Source organism: Lynx rufus, unplaced genomic scaffold (assembly GCF_022079265.1).
Source record: "Lynx rufus isolate CCGP_SWC_20201006 ecotype Redwood Valley unplaced genomic scaffold, mLynRuf1.p SCAF_2, whole genome shotgun sequence".
NCBI lineage: Eukaryota > Metazoa > Chordata > Mammalia > Carnivora > Felidae > Lynx > Lynx rufus.
Window position 1 is genome coordinate 188,409,681 of NW_025814834.1, and position 16,082 is coordinate 188,425,762.

At 59.7% G+C, this 16,082-nt stretch overlaps 1 protein-coding gene across 6 annotated transcripts in view; it reads right to left on the minus strand.

Moving 5' to 3' along the window:
- Nucleotides 1-16,082, minus strand: part of PTPRF (protein tyrosine phosphatase receptor type F) — a 71,927-nt gene that overhangs the window by 16,612 nt on the left and 39,233 nt on the right. For 3 of the 6 annotated variants that reach the window (XM_047083905.1, XM_047083906.1, XM_047083907.1), the window contains 8 exons: nt 13,728-13,997; nt 11,656-12,237; nt 11,307-11,443; nt 10,667-10,811; nt 6,059-6,252; nt 3,004-3,030; nt 1,526-1,643; nt 134-231 (listed from right to left, as the gene is read on the minus strand). In XM_047083905.1, coding sequence (XP_046939861.1) covers nt 134-231; nt 1,526-1,643; nt 3,004-3,030; nt 6,059-6,252; nt 10,667-10,811; nt 11,307-11,443; nt 11,656-12,237; nt 13,728-13,997 — 1,571 coding nt within the window. Of the gene's footprint in view, nt 1-133; nt 232-867; nt 1,447-1,525; nt 1,644-3,003; nt 3,031-6,058; nt 6,253-6,894; nt 7,201-10,666; nt 10,812-11,306; nt 11,444-11,655; nt 12,238-13,727; nt 13,998-16,082 lie in introns of all 6 variants that reach the window. The other 3 variants (XM_047083903.1, XM_047083904.1, XM_047083908.1) reach the window with 3 other exon arrangements.

Consider the following 16,082-nt stretch of genomic DNA (forward strand, 5'->3'; position numbering starts at 1 on the left):
GCCTACAGGGCACAGAGTGTGCATCCACCTGACTGGGAAACCTCGCCACAGACGCCCACACCTGGGACTGGCGCGACGCCCTGGGGCAGGCCGGCAAGTGTGCCGGGCTTGGCTGGCCGTGGCCCTCACCCACCTTGAAGGGTACCGCGGACTTGTAGGAATCAGGGACCTCCCAGCTGAGCAGCACAGAAGTTTTCATAGCAGCCGCCACACGGAAGTTCTTGGCGAACACTGTGGAACACAAGGAAGGGCGGGGAGTCAGCCGTGGCTGTGTAACCGGGGGCCGGGGCGAAGGGTTCCCTGCCAGGAAGAGATGCTGGCCAGGGCTGAGGGTCCGGAATGGCTGCGGAGGCCAGGTACCCCACTCCGAGCCAGCTTCAAATCCCACAGCTCGGCTCTCAGCCCAGACTCCTCTTCACAGGGAGGACTGAGCTGGGCAGATGCCACAGGACCCGTGGTCAGGATCTCCAGAGGTGCTGGTCAGTGACCAGATGTCAGTGGGATTCAGTCATGAGAAGCACGTGACCCCACGCCAGAGCACGGTGGAGCATGTTCACTAGAAGTCAGTGGGTCATGGCCCCAAGAGATCAGTGTCCCACACCCAAGGATGGTGATGCAGTCAAAAGAGATCAGTGGGTCAAGGTCACGAAAGATTGGAGTCACACAGCAGAGGTCAGTAGGTCAAGGAGAGCAGAGGTCAGGGGTCGCACACTGAGAATGTGGCGCCTGTTCGCTAGAGGTTAGTGGTCATGGTCATGAGAGATTGGAGGGTCACACAGCAGAGGCTGGTGGATCACAGTCGCCAGAGGTCAGTGGGTCAAGGAGAGCAGAGTTCCCCAGGCGCAGCCACATGCCCGCGGCACACACCTTGCTCCACGGGCATGGTCCGGGACTGGATGCTGGGGCTGAGTGGGCCGGCGCCTTTGCTGGTACGAGCGCGGACCTTGATGTCATAAGTGGTATCCGGCTTGAGGCCGGACAGTACCAGGTGGGTGTCAGCAGTGATGTTTTGTAGCTCCTGCTGGCTGTTGATGTCACGGTACACCACGGAGTAGTTGGTGATGCGCCCGTTCCTCTCCGCCAGCACCGGGGGGTCCCAGGTCAGCTCCGTGGTAGAGGTGGTCAGCCCTACCACACGCAGGTTTTGGGGGAAGCCGCTGGGTGCATCCTCAGGAGTGGTGATCTCCTTCTCGAATTCCTCTCCGGGGCCAGCCCGGTTCTTGGCAGCAAGCCAGAAAATGTAGGTGGCCCCCTTGTGCAGGCCGATGACTGTAAAGTGCTGGTCATCTTTGCCAAAATCCATGATAGTGGGCTCTGCCTCGTCGGCCCGGCGGTACCGCAGTCGGTAGCCCAGCAGTTCGCCAGGCAGCTCCTTGGGAGGGTGCCATTGCAGCAGCGCGGTGTTCATGGCCGTGGCGCTGACCATCATGGTGGGCCGGCCTGGGACTGAACAACCACGCGCTGGGCTCTGGCGCTGCCCGCCCTGCCGCCCCACCCTCGGCTCTGTCCCCGACCCCGCACTCACCTGCCCCGGTCGTTGCCACAATTTTGGGCTTGCTGCGGGCACCATCCCCCTTGGTGGTGTAGGCGGCGACAGTAACGGAGTAGGTGGTCTCTGGGGTCAGGCCGCTGATGGTGGTTTCCTAAGAAGGAGGAGGGGCCCAGTCTCATCACAGAGGAGCCAGGAGGCCAGCCCGTGCCAGCCACCTGAGGACCTTCGCCGGCAGGGAGCCTCCGGGGCTCACAGGGCCAGAGGTCCCGGGGCGTGGGATGCTGGGCGATGACGGACTCTGCTGGATGCGGGGCAGGCAGGTGGGATGTGTGCCCAGGAGGACCCCGCCTGTCCCAGGAGCTGCACGCCTGGAGCAGACAGCTCACCCTTCCTTTCAGATTAGAACAAAGGGCTACACTGTTCCTCCACTCCACTGCGCTGCGAGTGACACCTCAGGAGGTCTGTGTACACATGACACACAGGGCACAGAGCTCCGCACGCACGGGGCAGCTTGCATGACTCTTGGCACGCACATGCACGCAGCCTACAGCTTCTCTTGTAGGAGGGCAAAGGGCTACCATAGTGCACACGTGCACACACCACACCCACACCCACACCCACACTGACAAGCAAGGTGCAGCGGGCCAAGGTGCTGCCCTGCAGGACCCGGCCAGGACCCCATCTGGCCACATGTAGGAGTGGGCTCTGTGACTACCGAATGCCTTGCAAATACGTTGTGAGAAGGGAAGAAAGATGAGGGAAGGAAGATGAATAGGACAGGAAACACCCACCCCAGGGAACGTATGTCCCCACTGTCCCCAGTGATACCTAAGAAGTCAGCCAGGGCAGTGTCTCCCAGCCTTGGCAGGCCCTGCCTACATGCCCATCTCCAGCCAAGGCATCCTTTCCAGACATGCGGAGAAACACCACAGGAGGCCAAGCCACGCCACATGGGGAGAGTGGGAAGAAGGGAGGGGACCACCGTGCAGTGGGAACAGAGCTGTCACCACCAACCCTGGTGTCCCTCCAGCTCTGAGTGGTAGGTGGGGCCCCCGCAGCCACCACCAACCCCTCGCAGACACCCTCCTGCCCCGGCTGGAGGGTGTCCCAGGGCTGGGGCTCCAGAACGCACCAATGCCGGAACCAGCTCCTCAGGTTTCCCTCCCAGCCTGGGCCCAGGAGCAGGTGATTTTTCACTCCAGGGATCAATAAGGCCTAATGATCAGGATCGGATTTAACTCCATCCCTGTCTGGCCAGAGCAGGGGCCAGGCCCTGGTCGATCACAAACACTGGCCTGAAATTGCTGCTCGACAGGCGAGAAGTAAGGATTAGAGGAAATGCCAATCGCTGCTCAGCTCGCTGCTTGAGTCTAAACGCCAATTTTCTCTGGAGGTGGCTGGTGGCCTATGGATCTCGGCGGCTCAGGCTGGGGGGAAAGGCGGGGGAGGGGAGTGTCCCATGAGCCCAACCTGACCCAGGTCTCGCCCGCGCTCGCACACCTGTTACTTACATAGTCCTCGGACTCCTCTGGCCGCCACTGACCGCGGGAGGGAGAGAAAGGGAGACAGGATGTGAAGGACTCTTGCTGGAGGGGGCCCGGCCCAGCAGGGCAGAGGGAGGGCAAGGGCCTCTGAAATGCCCATGGGGGTAGCACCCCAAAACCACTCCCCATCTGGAGATCCCAGCCCATGCTGTAAGCCAGGGCCGAGGAGGGGAGGGAGACTAGGAAGCACACAGACTGAAGAGGGAGGGCTCCTGGGCATGGGAGGGACCAGAGATCGCCACCTACAGGTGCTCTGAGGGAGAGGCTGCCAGATAGGGGTGAAGACACCCACTCCTTTGGGAGCAGGGCGACTGCATCCGGGTTTGCCCAGGAAGGTCCTGGCCTGCGGCTGTTGTCATGGTATGATTATTCAGCGTCTCCTTTCACTCTCAGTTGGGAGACAGATTATACAGTTTTCCCAGGCAGGAGGGTGTCCCAGGAATAGCGAGAGCTGCACTGGGGTTGGGAGATGGGGGCAGGCTGGCCAGCAAGATGATGGAAGTGTGAATGCCAAGCTTGGAGTCTAGGCCCTTCCCCACAGGCACAGGGGGAGCAGTCAGACCCCTATTCCTTCCTGAGGGTGCCTGAGATCTTATTACGGTAGCAAGGCATGGTTCAGGGCTGGCAATGTCGCTGTTTCTTGGTACGTTCTTCTTTAGGCCGTGACGCATGTAGGTGGAGGGACTGAGGTGTCTGTTCTGTGGTCTGGGGACACTGGAGGACTGAGGCTGGCTGGTGTCCAGCACAGCAAAGGGAGATGGCCCATGACATCTTCAGGCTAGAGCAACCAGAGGGTCCTCTGGCCCAACCACCCTTAAAGTGCTGGTCCAACCTCTGTCCACTGACTGCGGTCCCTCTTGTTCTGAGAAGCTCTGTTGGAAAGGCCTTGCAAGGAGCATGGGACAGAATATGGCAGGAGACCATCAACAGGTTCCTACTGGCCACGGACACGTTCAAAGGTATGGCTGGGCCCGCCTCTGCTCTAGGTTCCTTGTCTCGGAGTGGGGGTGGGGGGGGTGGGGGAGGGGGAGACTCTCACTGTCCAAGCCAGGTCTGGGCAGGAAGGTCTTCACAACGCACCTCTCCCGTGTTGGAGGCAGAGTGAGGGCAAAGAAGGAGAGACAAAGCAGATGAAGCACAATGGAGGGAGAGAGGACAGAAGGGAGCAGTGGGAAGGAGAGAGGAGAAGAGGGTGAGGCAGGCACAGGCAGTGAGAGGAGACACAGAGAGGGAGGAAAAACATCGAGTGAGAAACAGACAAACCCGACATGGAGACACACATAAAAGGAGACAGGTCTGGCTACACACTCGAGGGGGGCAGGACCCTCATGGTTCTTCCAGAACTGATGGGGACCCTGGGCTAAGCAGATGGTGCTGTTGGGTGAAGACGGACAGGCTGTGGTGTCCCTGACAGGGTGGTCGGAGGACAGCTGGGCCCTGTGGCTGGGCTGGGGACCAGGCCCCTCCATCTTCAGTTGGCTTTCCTGGAGCTCAGGTTTACCCCCGTCATGATATGTTTGAAACCAGATGGACAGTGTCCCTCCTCCTGTAGCCCAGCTCCCTTCAAACCACTTGGAACCAGAAGGGGGCACCTGAAAGGGTGGCTCCAGAACCCCACTGGCTGCAGCTGTGCCGCTGGCCCTCTAGGATGGGAGGGGCTGGAGGGAGCCCATTCCGGGGATGTTTCTGGGTGGGTGTGTCTGTGGAGGCTCCAGGAGGAGTCCTCAACCTGCCCCAGGAATGCAGGCGGGTGCACATGTCCGCCTCCTCCACCCCCGTTCTCTCTCAGCACTGGGCAGGATGAGAGGAGGAAGAGGGCACCCTCTGGCCAGAGAAGAAATTTGGCTTCAGAATTAAGCTCAGCCGGAGGCAAGAAGGCCCCATCTGTCTGTGTGGGTGAGCCCACCCTGAGTACAGCAGGCAGAACATGGGGTCTGCACCTGCACTTCTGGGCCCAGCCCAGGTAGGGGTGAAAAGCTGGCTGGGGAGGGCATGTGGGCTCTGAAGGGAATCTGGGCTCCTTCCCCCAGGGCTGCCTCAGTGCTGCCCACTGTGAACCCCCTCCCCAAGACCCTGATTCTGGATGGGGAGACCTCGAAAGCAGACCACACCAGGTGTTACGACTCTTCAGCAGAATCTTTTGGGAGGAAACTCGCCATAACAATTACAGCCCTTTCTAGGAGTTCAGAGTCCAGAGACTGGGTTTCTTACCCAAGCTCAGCCACCTATTTCCTGGGAAACTCTGGGCCATTCACATAACCTCCCAGTATCCCAGGTTCTTTACCTGAACAGCAAACCAGTGCTCAGAATACCCCAGGGACCTCACCCTAAGCTCACGGGTGAAACTGTTATCCCCTGGAGGACATTAGTGCACAGAGGAAGACAGGAGGCTGGCTGGCAGGCCCAGACCTTGAGCGTAAACACCAGGGGCCAAGCCATCCTCCTGAGGGCCAGGCGTAGAGCCACACCCAGCTGGGCCATTCACAGAACTCTGCCATGGCCAAAGGCTGAGTTGGGGGAGATGACAGGAGGAGGGCTCTCCCTGCCCTGGCTATGGGAGGAATGGCTGCCCAGCCCAGCACTGTTGAGCGGGGGTGTTTGAGCAAATCTCAAATCCCAGCCTAACTGACAGTGAATGTGCTTTCTGCAAAACACAAAGGAGGGCTTAGGGGGCTGAAGCCTGGGCAGAGGGTGACAATGGAAGCCGGGCTCTGTGCAGAGAGGGCTCCTCACTGCTAGTGCTGGTATCTGAGCCACAGAGGTGGCTGCCAGGCTGGGATAGTCACCAGGGCAGATGGGGCTGGCAGGGCCTGGGCTGGCGTAGGCAAGACGGAAGAGAGTGTTTCCTGGAACCCAGCCCTAACCTTCTGGTCTAAGCACCTCCTAAGCCTAATGCGGCAGGACACCTCGGTGTCTTAGTCCCGAGGGCAGGCAGGGGATGGGTCAAACCTGGGCTCCAAAGAGGTAGCAGAGCATGCTGGCCTCATCCACCTTTCCACCCCACCGCCTCCCAGTGACACACCTGAGCCTCAGCCAGCATGACGTCCTGGATGATGGGTGGGCCACGGGGCTCGCCATTCTCCAGCCGCACGTAGGTGACCTGGTAGCCGCGGATCTGGCCATGCTGCTTGCTGGGGACGGGCAGTTTCCAAGAGACACGCACAGCAGTGGAGTTCAACGGTTCCACCTCCACCTTTCGCGGTGGCCCACTGGGCACTGGGGACCGGGAAGAGAAGAAAGTCGGGCCTGGTGGTATGGACCTTGGCTCGGGGGGGCACAGCACATTCCAGGGCCTTGCCTTTGCACCCCACTGCTCCAGTAAAGGCCCTCACAGAGTTTTTGTAGACTGTCTGTCCCTGCTGAGGACACAGGAGGGGTCCCTTCACCTAGCACAAGGAAGCCCTGCCGACCCCCTGGGCCCAGAGCTATCTCACTTGGTGGGGAGGGCAGTGGTGAGGCACCAGGCCTTTGGTCATCCTAAGGTGGGCACAACCTGTCCCATCTCCTCCTGGCACCCATATCATGCCAACATCTGGCCAAGAGTGAGTCTTGCTGGTTCTACTCTGAGCGTCTCTTGGACCAGTCTTCCCAGTCTCCACCTCCCATATCTTAGGTGGGACTGCTTCTTCCATCTTAGCCTTTTAAGGCTCCAGCTGCCTTGGAGACCGCTGCAAAGGCTGGGATTTGGTCATGGGCTATCCCACAAGCTCTGTTTCCCCACTCTGGGCTATTAAGCCCCCATCAGGAAGAGGAGTCCTTCCCGGCCTGTGTGAGGCAGAGGCCCTGGGGTGCGCGGTGGGTGGTGTCTGGGAGGGGTGCCTCCCCTCCCCCGCCCCTCCCCTCGGTGCCAGCGCCTACCGTCCTCGTCCGTGCGCACTAGCACCGGGCTGCTCTCCGGGCCGGGGCCCACGTCCGTGTGTGCCCGCACCCACACCCGGTACTCCGTCCACTTCTCCAGGCCCACCAGGTCCCAGCTGGAGTGCTCGCGACTGATGCTCTCCACCACATGCCGCCCTCGGTCCTCGCCGTCCACTGCCTCGTAGGCCACCGAGTACTGGGTGATAACGCCGTTGCGGCTGTCGGCTGGCGGCGGGACCCAACTTACCCGGACCGTGGTGGAGCCCGTGCTCACACAGGTCACCTTCTGGGGAGGGGCGGAGGGGGCTGGGGAAGACAAATGGGGGGAAGCAGGCAGATGGAGGGTGGGGGTCACGGACACAGTGACGAGTCACAGAGGATGGGAAACTCACCCAGGCCGGCTAGTCCCTGAGTACAGAATGGCTAACCCAGGGCCCCTCCTAGGCAGGCTGCCACCGCTGTTGCCAGACAGCCTGGCTCCCTCTGGACCACAGGCTCTGCCTGTGTACACACACACGCACACACACACACACACACATACCCCGTGTGTCCCACATACACATATGGTGTCTTTCGCACATATGGGGCTTTAACAGCACCTCACACACACACAAGGTCTCTCCCACACATATGCTTTCTCTCACAAAACACACACAACTGCCAGATACACATGAGCGTGGGCCGGGACTCCCTGACCCCTTGCCCCCATCACACACACAACCACATATGGAGAACTCTAGCTGCTGTGCCCACAGCTCTTGTCAGGACCAGCAGCCCCAGTGGCTCTTCTGGCACAAGGTAGCCGTGGCCTGTGCCTTCCTGGACAGGGTGTCGGAGCCACAAGCAACCACAGAGACTGGAGGCCAGATGGGAAAGAGGCCAACGGCCTTGACTGATTTGGAGAAAGTGTGCCCTATGGAGGTGCTCGCACTCAACCAGTTCCTTGGAGTTAGGACATGGGGCTGTGCCTCCCTTATTCCCAGTGACGTTTCTAGACCTTATTCCCACAGAGGAGCCTAGTGCCACAGCATGGTTTCCTCACCGTCCAGAGTTCTGCTCCCACCCCTTGCCTGGGTGACTTCGGTAGTCCCCCTCCTGAGCCCCCGAGCCCCTCATCTCCAGGGCTTTCTCCTCCCCCGCACGGCTGTGGCCGTGCCCTTGATACTGCCGAGGCTCGGAATGGCCCTATCCCCCAAACCGTGGCCTCCGACATCCCCTTGCAGACCTTCCCCCTCCCCCAGCTCAGCTGCTCAAGGTCCCCAGCACTGTACTGGCTCTTCAGCGCCCCCAGGGACCTCCGTCCATTGACCTCCTCCGCCCTCAATACTGAGCTTAGACCCAGAGGTCCCACACCTCACCGCTCTTACATGCTCCTTCAACTCTCTCACCTACTTCTCTTCCCATGCTCTTGCCCGGCCTGTGCCAAGCCCTGGATGGATCCAACCCCTCTGCCCTCTTCCAGGCAGCCCTGGGACAGGTAGGTCACCTGCCCTGGAAGGCCGGCATCCTATGAGCACGTCCCCAGTGGCCTCACCCGGGGGCCCTGCATGCTGCCTGTGGCCTCTGTCCTCTGCCCGGCTTGATTCACTGCTGTAAACAGCATGCTTTCAACCTCCTCCACGCTCTAACCTTCAGCTCTCAGCACACAACTGTCTCCCACCTTGCAGAGAAGACTGAAGCCTCCCACCAGCAGCTCCCTCCATCTCTTGCTACCAAACCCACCCAACAATTGTAATCTCACTGAGCCGCCCTTGCTTCCCACGGGGAGAGAGGTACGCCCTCCTGTCCAAGGCAGATCTCTCCCATCCATGCTCTGCCCCCTTCCCCAACCTCCTGAGCTTCCAAAATCCTTCTCTTTCCCAAATTTTTGACTTTTCTGAACAGACTCATTCCTAGTAATGCTTAAATATGCTCAAAATCCTATCTTAAAAGACAAAACCCACACTCAGGACCACAACCCCCCTCTCCAGCTGCAGTGGTCCCTCCCTCCAGCTAAAGTCCTCACAGTCCTCAACCCAGTGGACACTCCAGTGTTCCTCTGGCTCTGGTCAAGCATCTGGTCTGCTTCTTCCAACCTCTAAGATGCTCCCCTCTCCTTAATTTCCTGCCATCTCTGGTCATCCTCCTCAGGGTCCCCCACCTCTAGCCCAACATCACCACTGACACGGCATAAGGCATCTCGGGCTGTAGTGCCTGCTTAGGTCCCACTTCCTACTCTCTTCCCAGGTCCATACCTCAGAAGCAAGGAATCTGCCTGACACTTCCCTTTCCCTCAGCACCCCAAACCCAATCCATCACCAAGTCCCAGCCAGCTGGCATCCCAGGCAGCTCTCCAATCCACCACCACCTCATCTGAGCTGCCACCTTTTGCACAGACTACCACACAGCCCCCTGCCTGGCCTCAGGCACCCTGCTGGGCTGTCCTGTGCACTCTTGCACAGCAGCCAGCCAGCCCTCCCACCTGTCCTCTGAACCTGAAGCCAGCTGCCATGGTCTGGTGGCTGCTCCAGCCACACTGGCCCCCTGCTCACCACTGACCACTTTAGGGCCTTTGCACCTGCTGACCCTCTGCGTAAGGCCTGTGTCACCCAAGGAAGCCCCTTTGGCCCTTCAGACCAGATGAAGCTCCCATCCCCTCATCTGTCTCTTCCACAGCACTTAACACAAACATAATTAAGAGCTCATTTGGGTAACTGCAGGTTTAACATCTATCTGCCCCACTAGACCAGGATCCCCGCAGGTGGGAGGCCACGTCAGGGTCACTGCCAGCCCCGCACCGTGCACGGGCGCAGCAGGAGCACAGCAGGTGCTCGCAGGATGGATCCATGAACACCAGGTCCCACATAGCTGCCCGACATCACTGGCACATTCACACACAGCCCCGTGTCACATGGACCGCCTCACAGACCCTGCCGTGTCTAGGGTGAGTACCTGTGCTGCCTCAATGCCATGATCCTCTCCAGCCATACATCTGTGGCCCCCATTATCACACAGACCCTCATGGCCACTCAATCACAGGGCACGCCAGACACTCGTTGGACACACATGCAGGTGCTGTACAGTCAGGCGGTCAGACGGAGTCACACGCAGGCAGGAACATGGTAACACACAAAGCCACAAAGTGTAGCACAAATGGCCTCACAGACAGACCCACACGTGGAAGGTCACGTGGTCTTAAGGCAGGCATGTGGACACTCTCGGTCACAAAGTCTCATGCTCACAGATGTGTCCCTACGTGCGGTTGGCCCGGTGTGATGACACAGCTCACACATCTTTCTCATGGTGGGGGGCACGGGGCAGGGAATGTAGGTGATGGGGGAGATGAGATGTGGGGACATGGAAAGGGAGGACAGCTGCCAAAGCGGGGGCATGTCTGAGACTGGGCAAGCGTGGCCGTCCCACCAGTGGGAATGGCCTAGTCAGCCAGTGTGGCCAGCGCAGACAGGCTGGGGGTAGGGCGGTGGGGGGGGGAAGAGGATGAGTCACAGACACAGAACTTACCTGGGTGGTCGTGGCGGGGGGGGGGGGGGGTGGCCTCGGAGAGGGAGGGGCGGGAGCGGGTGGGGGGTGGGGAGCAGCGCGGGCAGCAGCCGCCCGGACGCAGACCAGTGGGAACTTACCTGTCCCTCTCTCGGGGTCCAGACCTGGAGCCCAGACAAGGGTCTAGTCCAGGGCCTGGCAGACCTGACCACCCGCCCTGGCCAAGGGAGAAGGGTGTGTATGTCTGTGTCCCTCCCAGCTACAGCAGGCAGTAGCCTCCGAAGACACTTACTGGACTGCGCTGTGCGGGCCTCAATGGTGGGGGTGAAGACGCCCACCCCCATCTCGGAACGGGCGGCCAGCTGGAAGTGGTACAGTGTGTCAGGCTTCAGGTCCTCTAGAGTGTAGGAGGAGGTGGGGTCGAAGGTCACCTTGTGCTGGAAGAGCAGGGAGCACTCACTGACTGCTCTGACCTCAAAGGTCACTCAGAGGCTGTTCCCCAACGCGGGCTGCAGCTGACCCCTGCGGACCCACCGTGGCTCCAGGGCTGGCTCCATGTCACATGGCTACCTGGACCATATAAGGGACTCGGCCCAGCCCGTGCCACGGACACTGCACAGACTACATGGCCACGAACACCTGGGACAAGTGGCTCCAGTGGGGAACTTTAGTGCTCCGCCAGTGCCGTGTAAGCCACAGAGCCCAAGAAACCCACGGACAGACCCAAGGACAGACTCTGCCCCCAGCACAGGGGCAACAAAGACTATGGAACCTTATCAGCCACGTGAGCCCCAGAGCCCCAAGGAGAACCCTGGGGGCCGTATCCATACAACCACAAAATCCAGAAAGTCTGCCTGGGTGAGCCCACCACAGACTCTAAGGGATCAGGAGGAGCCCCCCCCTCCTTTTTCCTGTCCCCGCTGGGCACTCACCTGCTGGCCTTCATCCTCCGCGGCCCAGTACACCAGCTCATACTTGATGATCCGTTCCTGCGGGGGCAGCAGCCACGAGAGCTGGATCCTGGTGTCCGACTCTGCCTCCGCCTGGAAGTCCGCCGGCTGGGCAGGCACTGCAACGCCCCCACGCCAGGCGCCGTGAGCCTCACCGATCCCCTCGAGGGCAGGGGAAGACACCCTCGCACCCGTGTCCTGCATCCCAAGTGACCACGCGTGTGTGGAATATAGGCCCCCAAGCCCACGGCCTGACGGAAGAGGCCTCGCCACAGCCTTGCCCACCCCAGCTCTGCTGTGGCCACCCAGCCAGCACGCTGCCCGCACTTACCTCCCTGCTGCGTCTTGACCTGGATGGTGGGGCTGGGTGGGCCGTCACCCACGGCAGTGAAGGCCAGCACGCGCAGGCTGTAGGTGATGCCAGGCAGCAGGCTGCCCACGGTGGTGAGAAGCCCGGCGTCTGTGTTGTGCTTGTGCCAGGCGCTCAGGGGGCGGCGGGAATCGGGAGTGTAGTAGACGCGGTACCCTCGCACCAGGCCGTTGGGCTCCTCGGGCGGCTCCCACTGCACCAGCATGGTGCTGGCGCTCAGCATGCGTGCCTGCACACGGCGCGGGGGGCTGGAGGGCGCCTGCTCCCCTGTGCGTGCCCGCACTGCCTCGCTGGGTGGTCCTCGTCCGATGCTGTTCACCGCCAGCACGCGGAAGGCATATTCTGAGAAAGGGCTGAGGCCACCAATGCTGTAGCGGGTGGTGGCCACGCCATCCACCTCCTGGAAGGGGCCCTCCGCACCTGCTGCACGGTACTGGATGCCGTAGTAGGACACGGGCTCTGAGTTCCCAGAGTCCCAGGTGAGGGTGACGCTGGTGGCAGTTGTCTCTGTCACCACAAGGTCAATTGGAGGCTTCGGCAGAGCTGGGAAGAAAGTGAGAGGCTCAGGATGGCCTGAGGTCATGACTCCAGGAGCCAAGCCTGCCTTTGATGTTATCCAACCAGAATGTGGTTGACCCCCACAACACACCTTGAAGAACAGCTTGAAAAGTTCAAGGTGACCTCTAAGGGCACCTAGCAGGGGATGGTGACCACACCTGTCAGGGCCTCCAGGGGCCTTTGGTCATCTAGTGTCTACCCATGTTACTTCGAGAACTCACTGGATCCTCACCTAACAACCTAAGACGCAGAGGTGGCATGGCCTGACCAGGTCCCGTGCACACAGGCTGGGAGGCTGAGGTCTGCCTCTGGGGCTTGCCCGCGCTCCCTGTGGGCACCTACGCGTGACTGGGGCTGGTGTTGGGGAGAGACGCGCCTAAGGGAAAGGTCTGGATTTTAGAAAGTGTTGGGGCTTTGGGCCCCACACACCTGTGGCTTGGCTCAAATTGAAGGTAGAAAAGCCCCAGATCCACAGCCGACCATTTAACAAATAATTATCAAAAGCCTACTAAGTGCTGGGCACTGCGCCGGGACTGAAGACACAGGTCACACAGCCGCACCCCTGCCCTTGTGGAGTTTACATTCTAGGGTGAGTGGGAAGCACTGCGTCCATACTCATGATTCCGGTGCACACAAGGACAGCAGACAGCGGGGTGCTGATTTGGGGACATCCACGAGGGTCTCACAGGGCTGAGACCCGGACTGGGGGAGAACCAGCATAGGGAGGGCTGGGTGAGCGCCTGGCAGAACTGAGTAGTGCCAGCAGAGCTGGGTGAGGGGAGTGAGGATCCCGGTGTTTACCCTAAAAGCAACGGGAAGCCACTGGAAGGCTGTTTTCTTAAAAGAGAGTGGTGAGAACCTGCTTCACATCTTCAAAAGATCACTTCAGTTGCCGAATGGAGGACGGCTCTGAGGGAGGAATGGAGGCAGGGAGCCTGGAGGAGTGTGCGTATGCATGCCTATCCCAGGGAGCTGGTGGAGAGCCCACGCCCCCTTGGCCACTATTTCACCATATCCTTCCTGCCAGGGGGTTGGTAAACTTGAGGGTCTGGTGCCATGTAGTGGCTAGGGGGTCATACTGTAGCATCAGACTATAGCATCAGACCCCCAAGAGTTCAAGTCTCTGCTCTGTCATTTCCTCCCACGTGACCCTGCATCTCAGTTCCCTCATTTGTAAAACAGGAAGAGGGCCTACCTCCCAGCATCATACAAATGAAACAAAGTACTTTGTGCTGACCAGTGCGGTATCTGCCCACGGGAACTCAGTATCTGTTTGCTATTACTAACACTATGAATGACAGAAACTCCTCTCTCCACCAGTGAGGGCCAGGAGGACCCCAGGAGAGGGCGATGACCCCTAGACCTCATCCATCCCCACAACAGCCATCCTCACCAGCTACGGGTGCCGGGACCTCCTGTCACCCTGTGCGACAGGGCGGGCGGCAGACCACGGCAGGCATGCATGTGGCACTCACCTTTCACTGTCACCTGGGCTGTGGCTTCGATCATGCCCAGCGAGGAGATGGCCACGCAGGTGTAGTTGGCGGAGCGCACGACATTGCTGAGCTCCAGCACGTTGCGGCCAACAGGCATCTCATCCTCCTTGGTGAGCTCCTCAGCCCCCATCATCCACTTCACATAGGGCATAGGTGCGCCCACCGCAACGCAAGTCAGGTTCACGCTGCCACCTGGCATCACCTCTTGGCTGCTGGGAGGGATGGAGAAACGAGGAGCCACACGGCGCACTGTGGGAGGAGGGAGAGAGGTACTCACGGGCCGGGCAGGACACTCCGGAGGATGGAAGGGCAGGGGCCCCTCATCCAGGAAGCCCCGCTTGTCAGAGTCAAACCCACCTCAGAGACAGGTGGGGTAGAGTCCCTGGGCCCCAGCTTACCACCTCCCACCACCCCACTTTTGGGCTAGAAGTAGCCCCCACACTCAGACCGGAACATAAGAGATTCCGCAACCAAGCTCCCACTTTACAGCCTAGGAAACTGAGGCCCAGAAAAGTCCTTTCTGCCCAGGGTCACACAGGGACTCAGTGCAAGGTTCGGGCCTCAGGTCTACACTGAGGGCCTAGTCTGGGCCACATCCCAGGTTACCTTCCAGTGCCTGCCCCCACCTGCTCTTGACCCTCTCCAGAGGGGCTAACTGGGGCACCAGTGAGAGAAGTCCAGGCACCCGAGGGTGGAGGACCTCAGAGCATGGCTGGGGCAGGGCAGAGGGTCTGCCCAGGAGTGACATGGCCACCTTCTCTGGAGTCACTGCCTCCACCTCCAGGCTGTGACCCGAGGTGAGAGATGAGGGCAAGGGGCATGACCACTTGCCAGGACCTCAACCAGGCTCAAGGCACAGCCTGGGAACCCAAGGGGAAGAGCTGCCCCTCAGAAGGGGCTGGGTAAGGGGTCAGGGCAGGCCAGGGACGTGGTCCGCGGGCAGGATGGGCATGACGATGGCAGTAACACGATGAGGGCGCCGAACAGACGGCTTTCTGCGCCAATGAACAAGGGTCTCAAGAGGGAGGGTAGCTGTGCCTGGCCACGACCTCTGGTCTTGGGCTTTCCAGGCCAGAAGCTGTTCTGAGCTTCTCAGGCCAAGTTGTAGCCTGGAACCCCCCCCGAAAGTTGGAAGCTGGGCACAGACATTTGGAACATGCAGAAGGAGGGAAGGCAGGCAAGACCTAGCCATGGGCAGGCATGCGTGGCATGCTGACGGGTCATGCAGCTGGTGGGCAGGGGCACCCCTACAGACAGTGCTGGAGAAGGCAGGCAGCGAGGCTAAGGAACCAAAAGGCGGCACCGAGAGTGCGTGCGGGTCTCCGAGGACCCTTGCTGGGGAGCCAGGGCATGCAAAGGACCCATGCTGTCACATCAGGAGCACCTCCACCGTAGGTTCCAGACTCTGCTGCTCAGACAGCCCAAACCACAGAATCAGAGCTGGAAGGGACCACAGAAACCACCTGGTCCCATCTCTGACCTCACTGCACAGGGGTCAAGCTGCAGCCCAGAGACTAGACACCCAACAAATCACCAGGTCCTGTTAGCGCGTGGCTAAAGTATCTTTCAAACCCCCTAAATTTCTTTCCAGACCCAGAGGCCACTGCCCCCACCAAAGTCTCGGCCACGGTGGCTTCCTCCAGGCCCCTCCACAAACAGCACAGTTCTGCTCACATTACTTCTCTGTTAAAACACCTGCATGGTTCCTCAGGCCACATGACCAGACCCCACCTCACTCAGCTCCTGCCCCAACTCTGTCCACACCGCCTCTAGACAGAACCCCCAAGAAAGCCGCGTGTGACTGGCATCATGGGCTGAGTCTACCTCCCTCTGTGTCCCCAGGCTCACTTGGAATCTCAATGTGTCTCATGGACATCTAGTGTTCTGCCTTCTAGAATTGGCCTCTTCATCTTCTTTAGGGGAACTGCCTCTCCTCCCATTCTTGCTACATGGGGCATGTGACCCAGATCGGGTTAACGAGATATATAGCCTTTGGACATCTGCAAAAACTATTAGAACAGCTTTCTTTCTATACTGCCGTGGCTAACCTTAGAGGGACTGGGGACCACCTTTTGTAACACTTGGAAGAACACACTTGAGAACAAAGAAGTCAACTGAGGAGAACAGAGCTAAGACACACACCAGAGCCTGACCAAACTGTTTAAATATCTGGATCCAGCCCTGCCTGACACCAAATCTACCTCTACATATTTGAGTTTGGTTAAGACAAGAATCTCCTTGTTTTGCTTAAGCCAATTAAGTAGGTTTCTGTCACTTGTCCCAAAGCTGGGAGTCCACATGGAACAATGACAACATGTCACAGGTAGAGAGTTC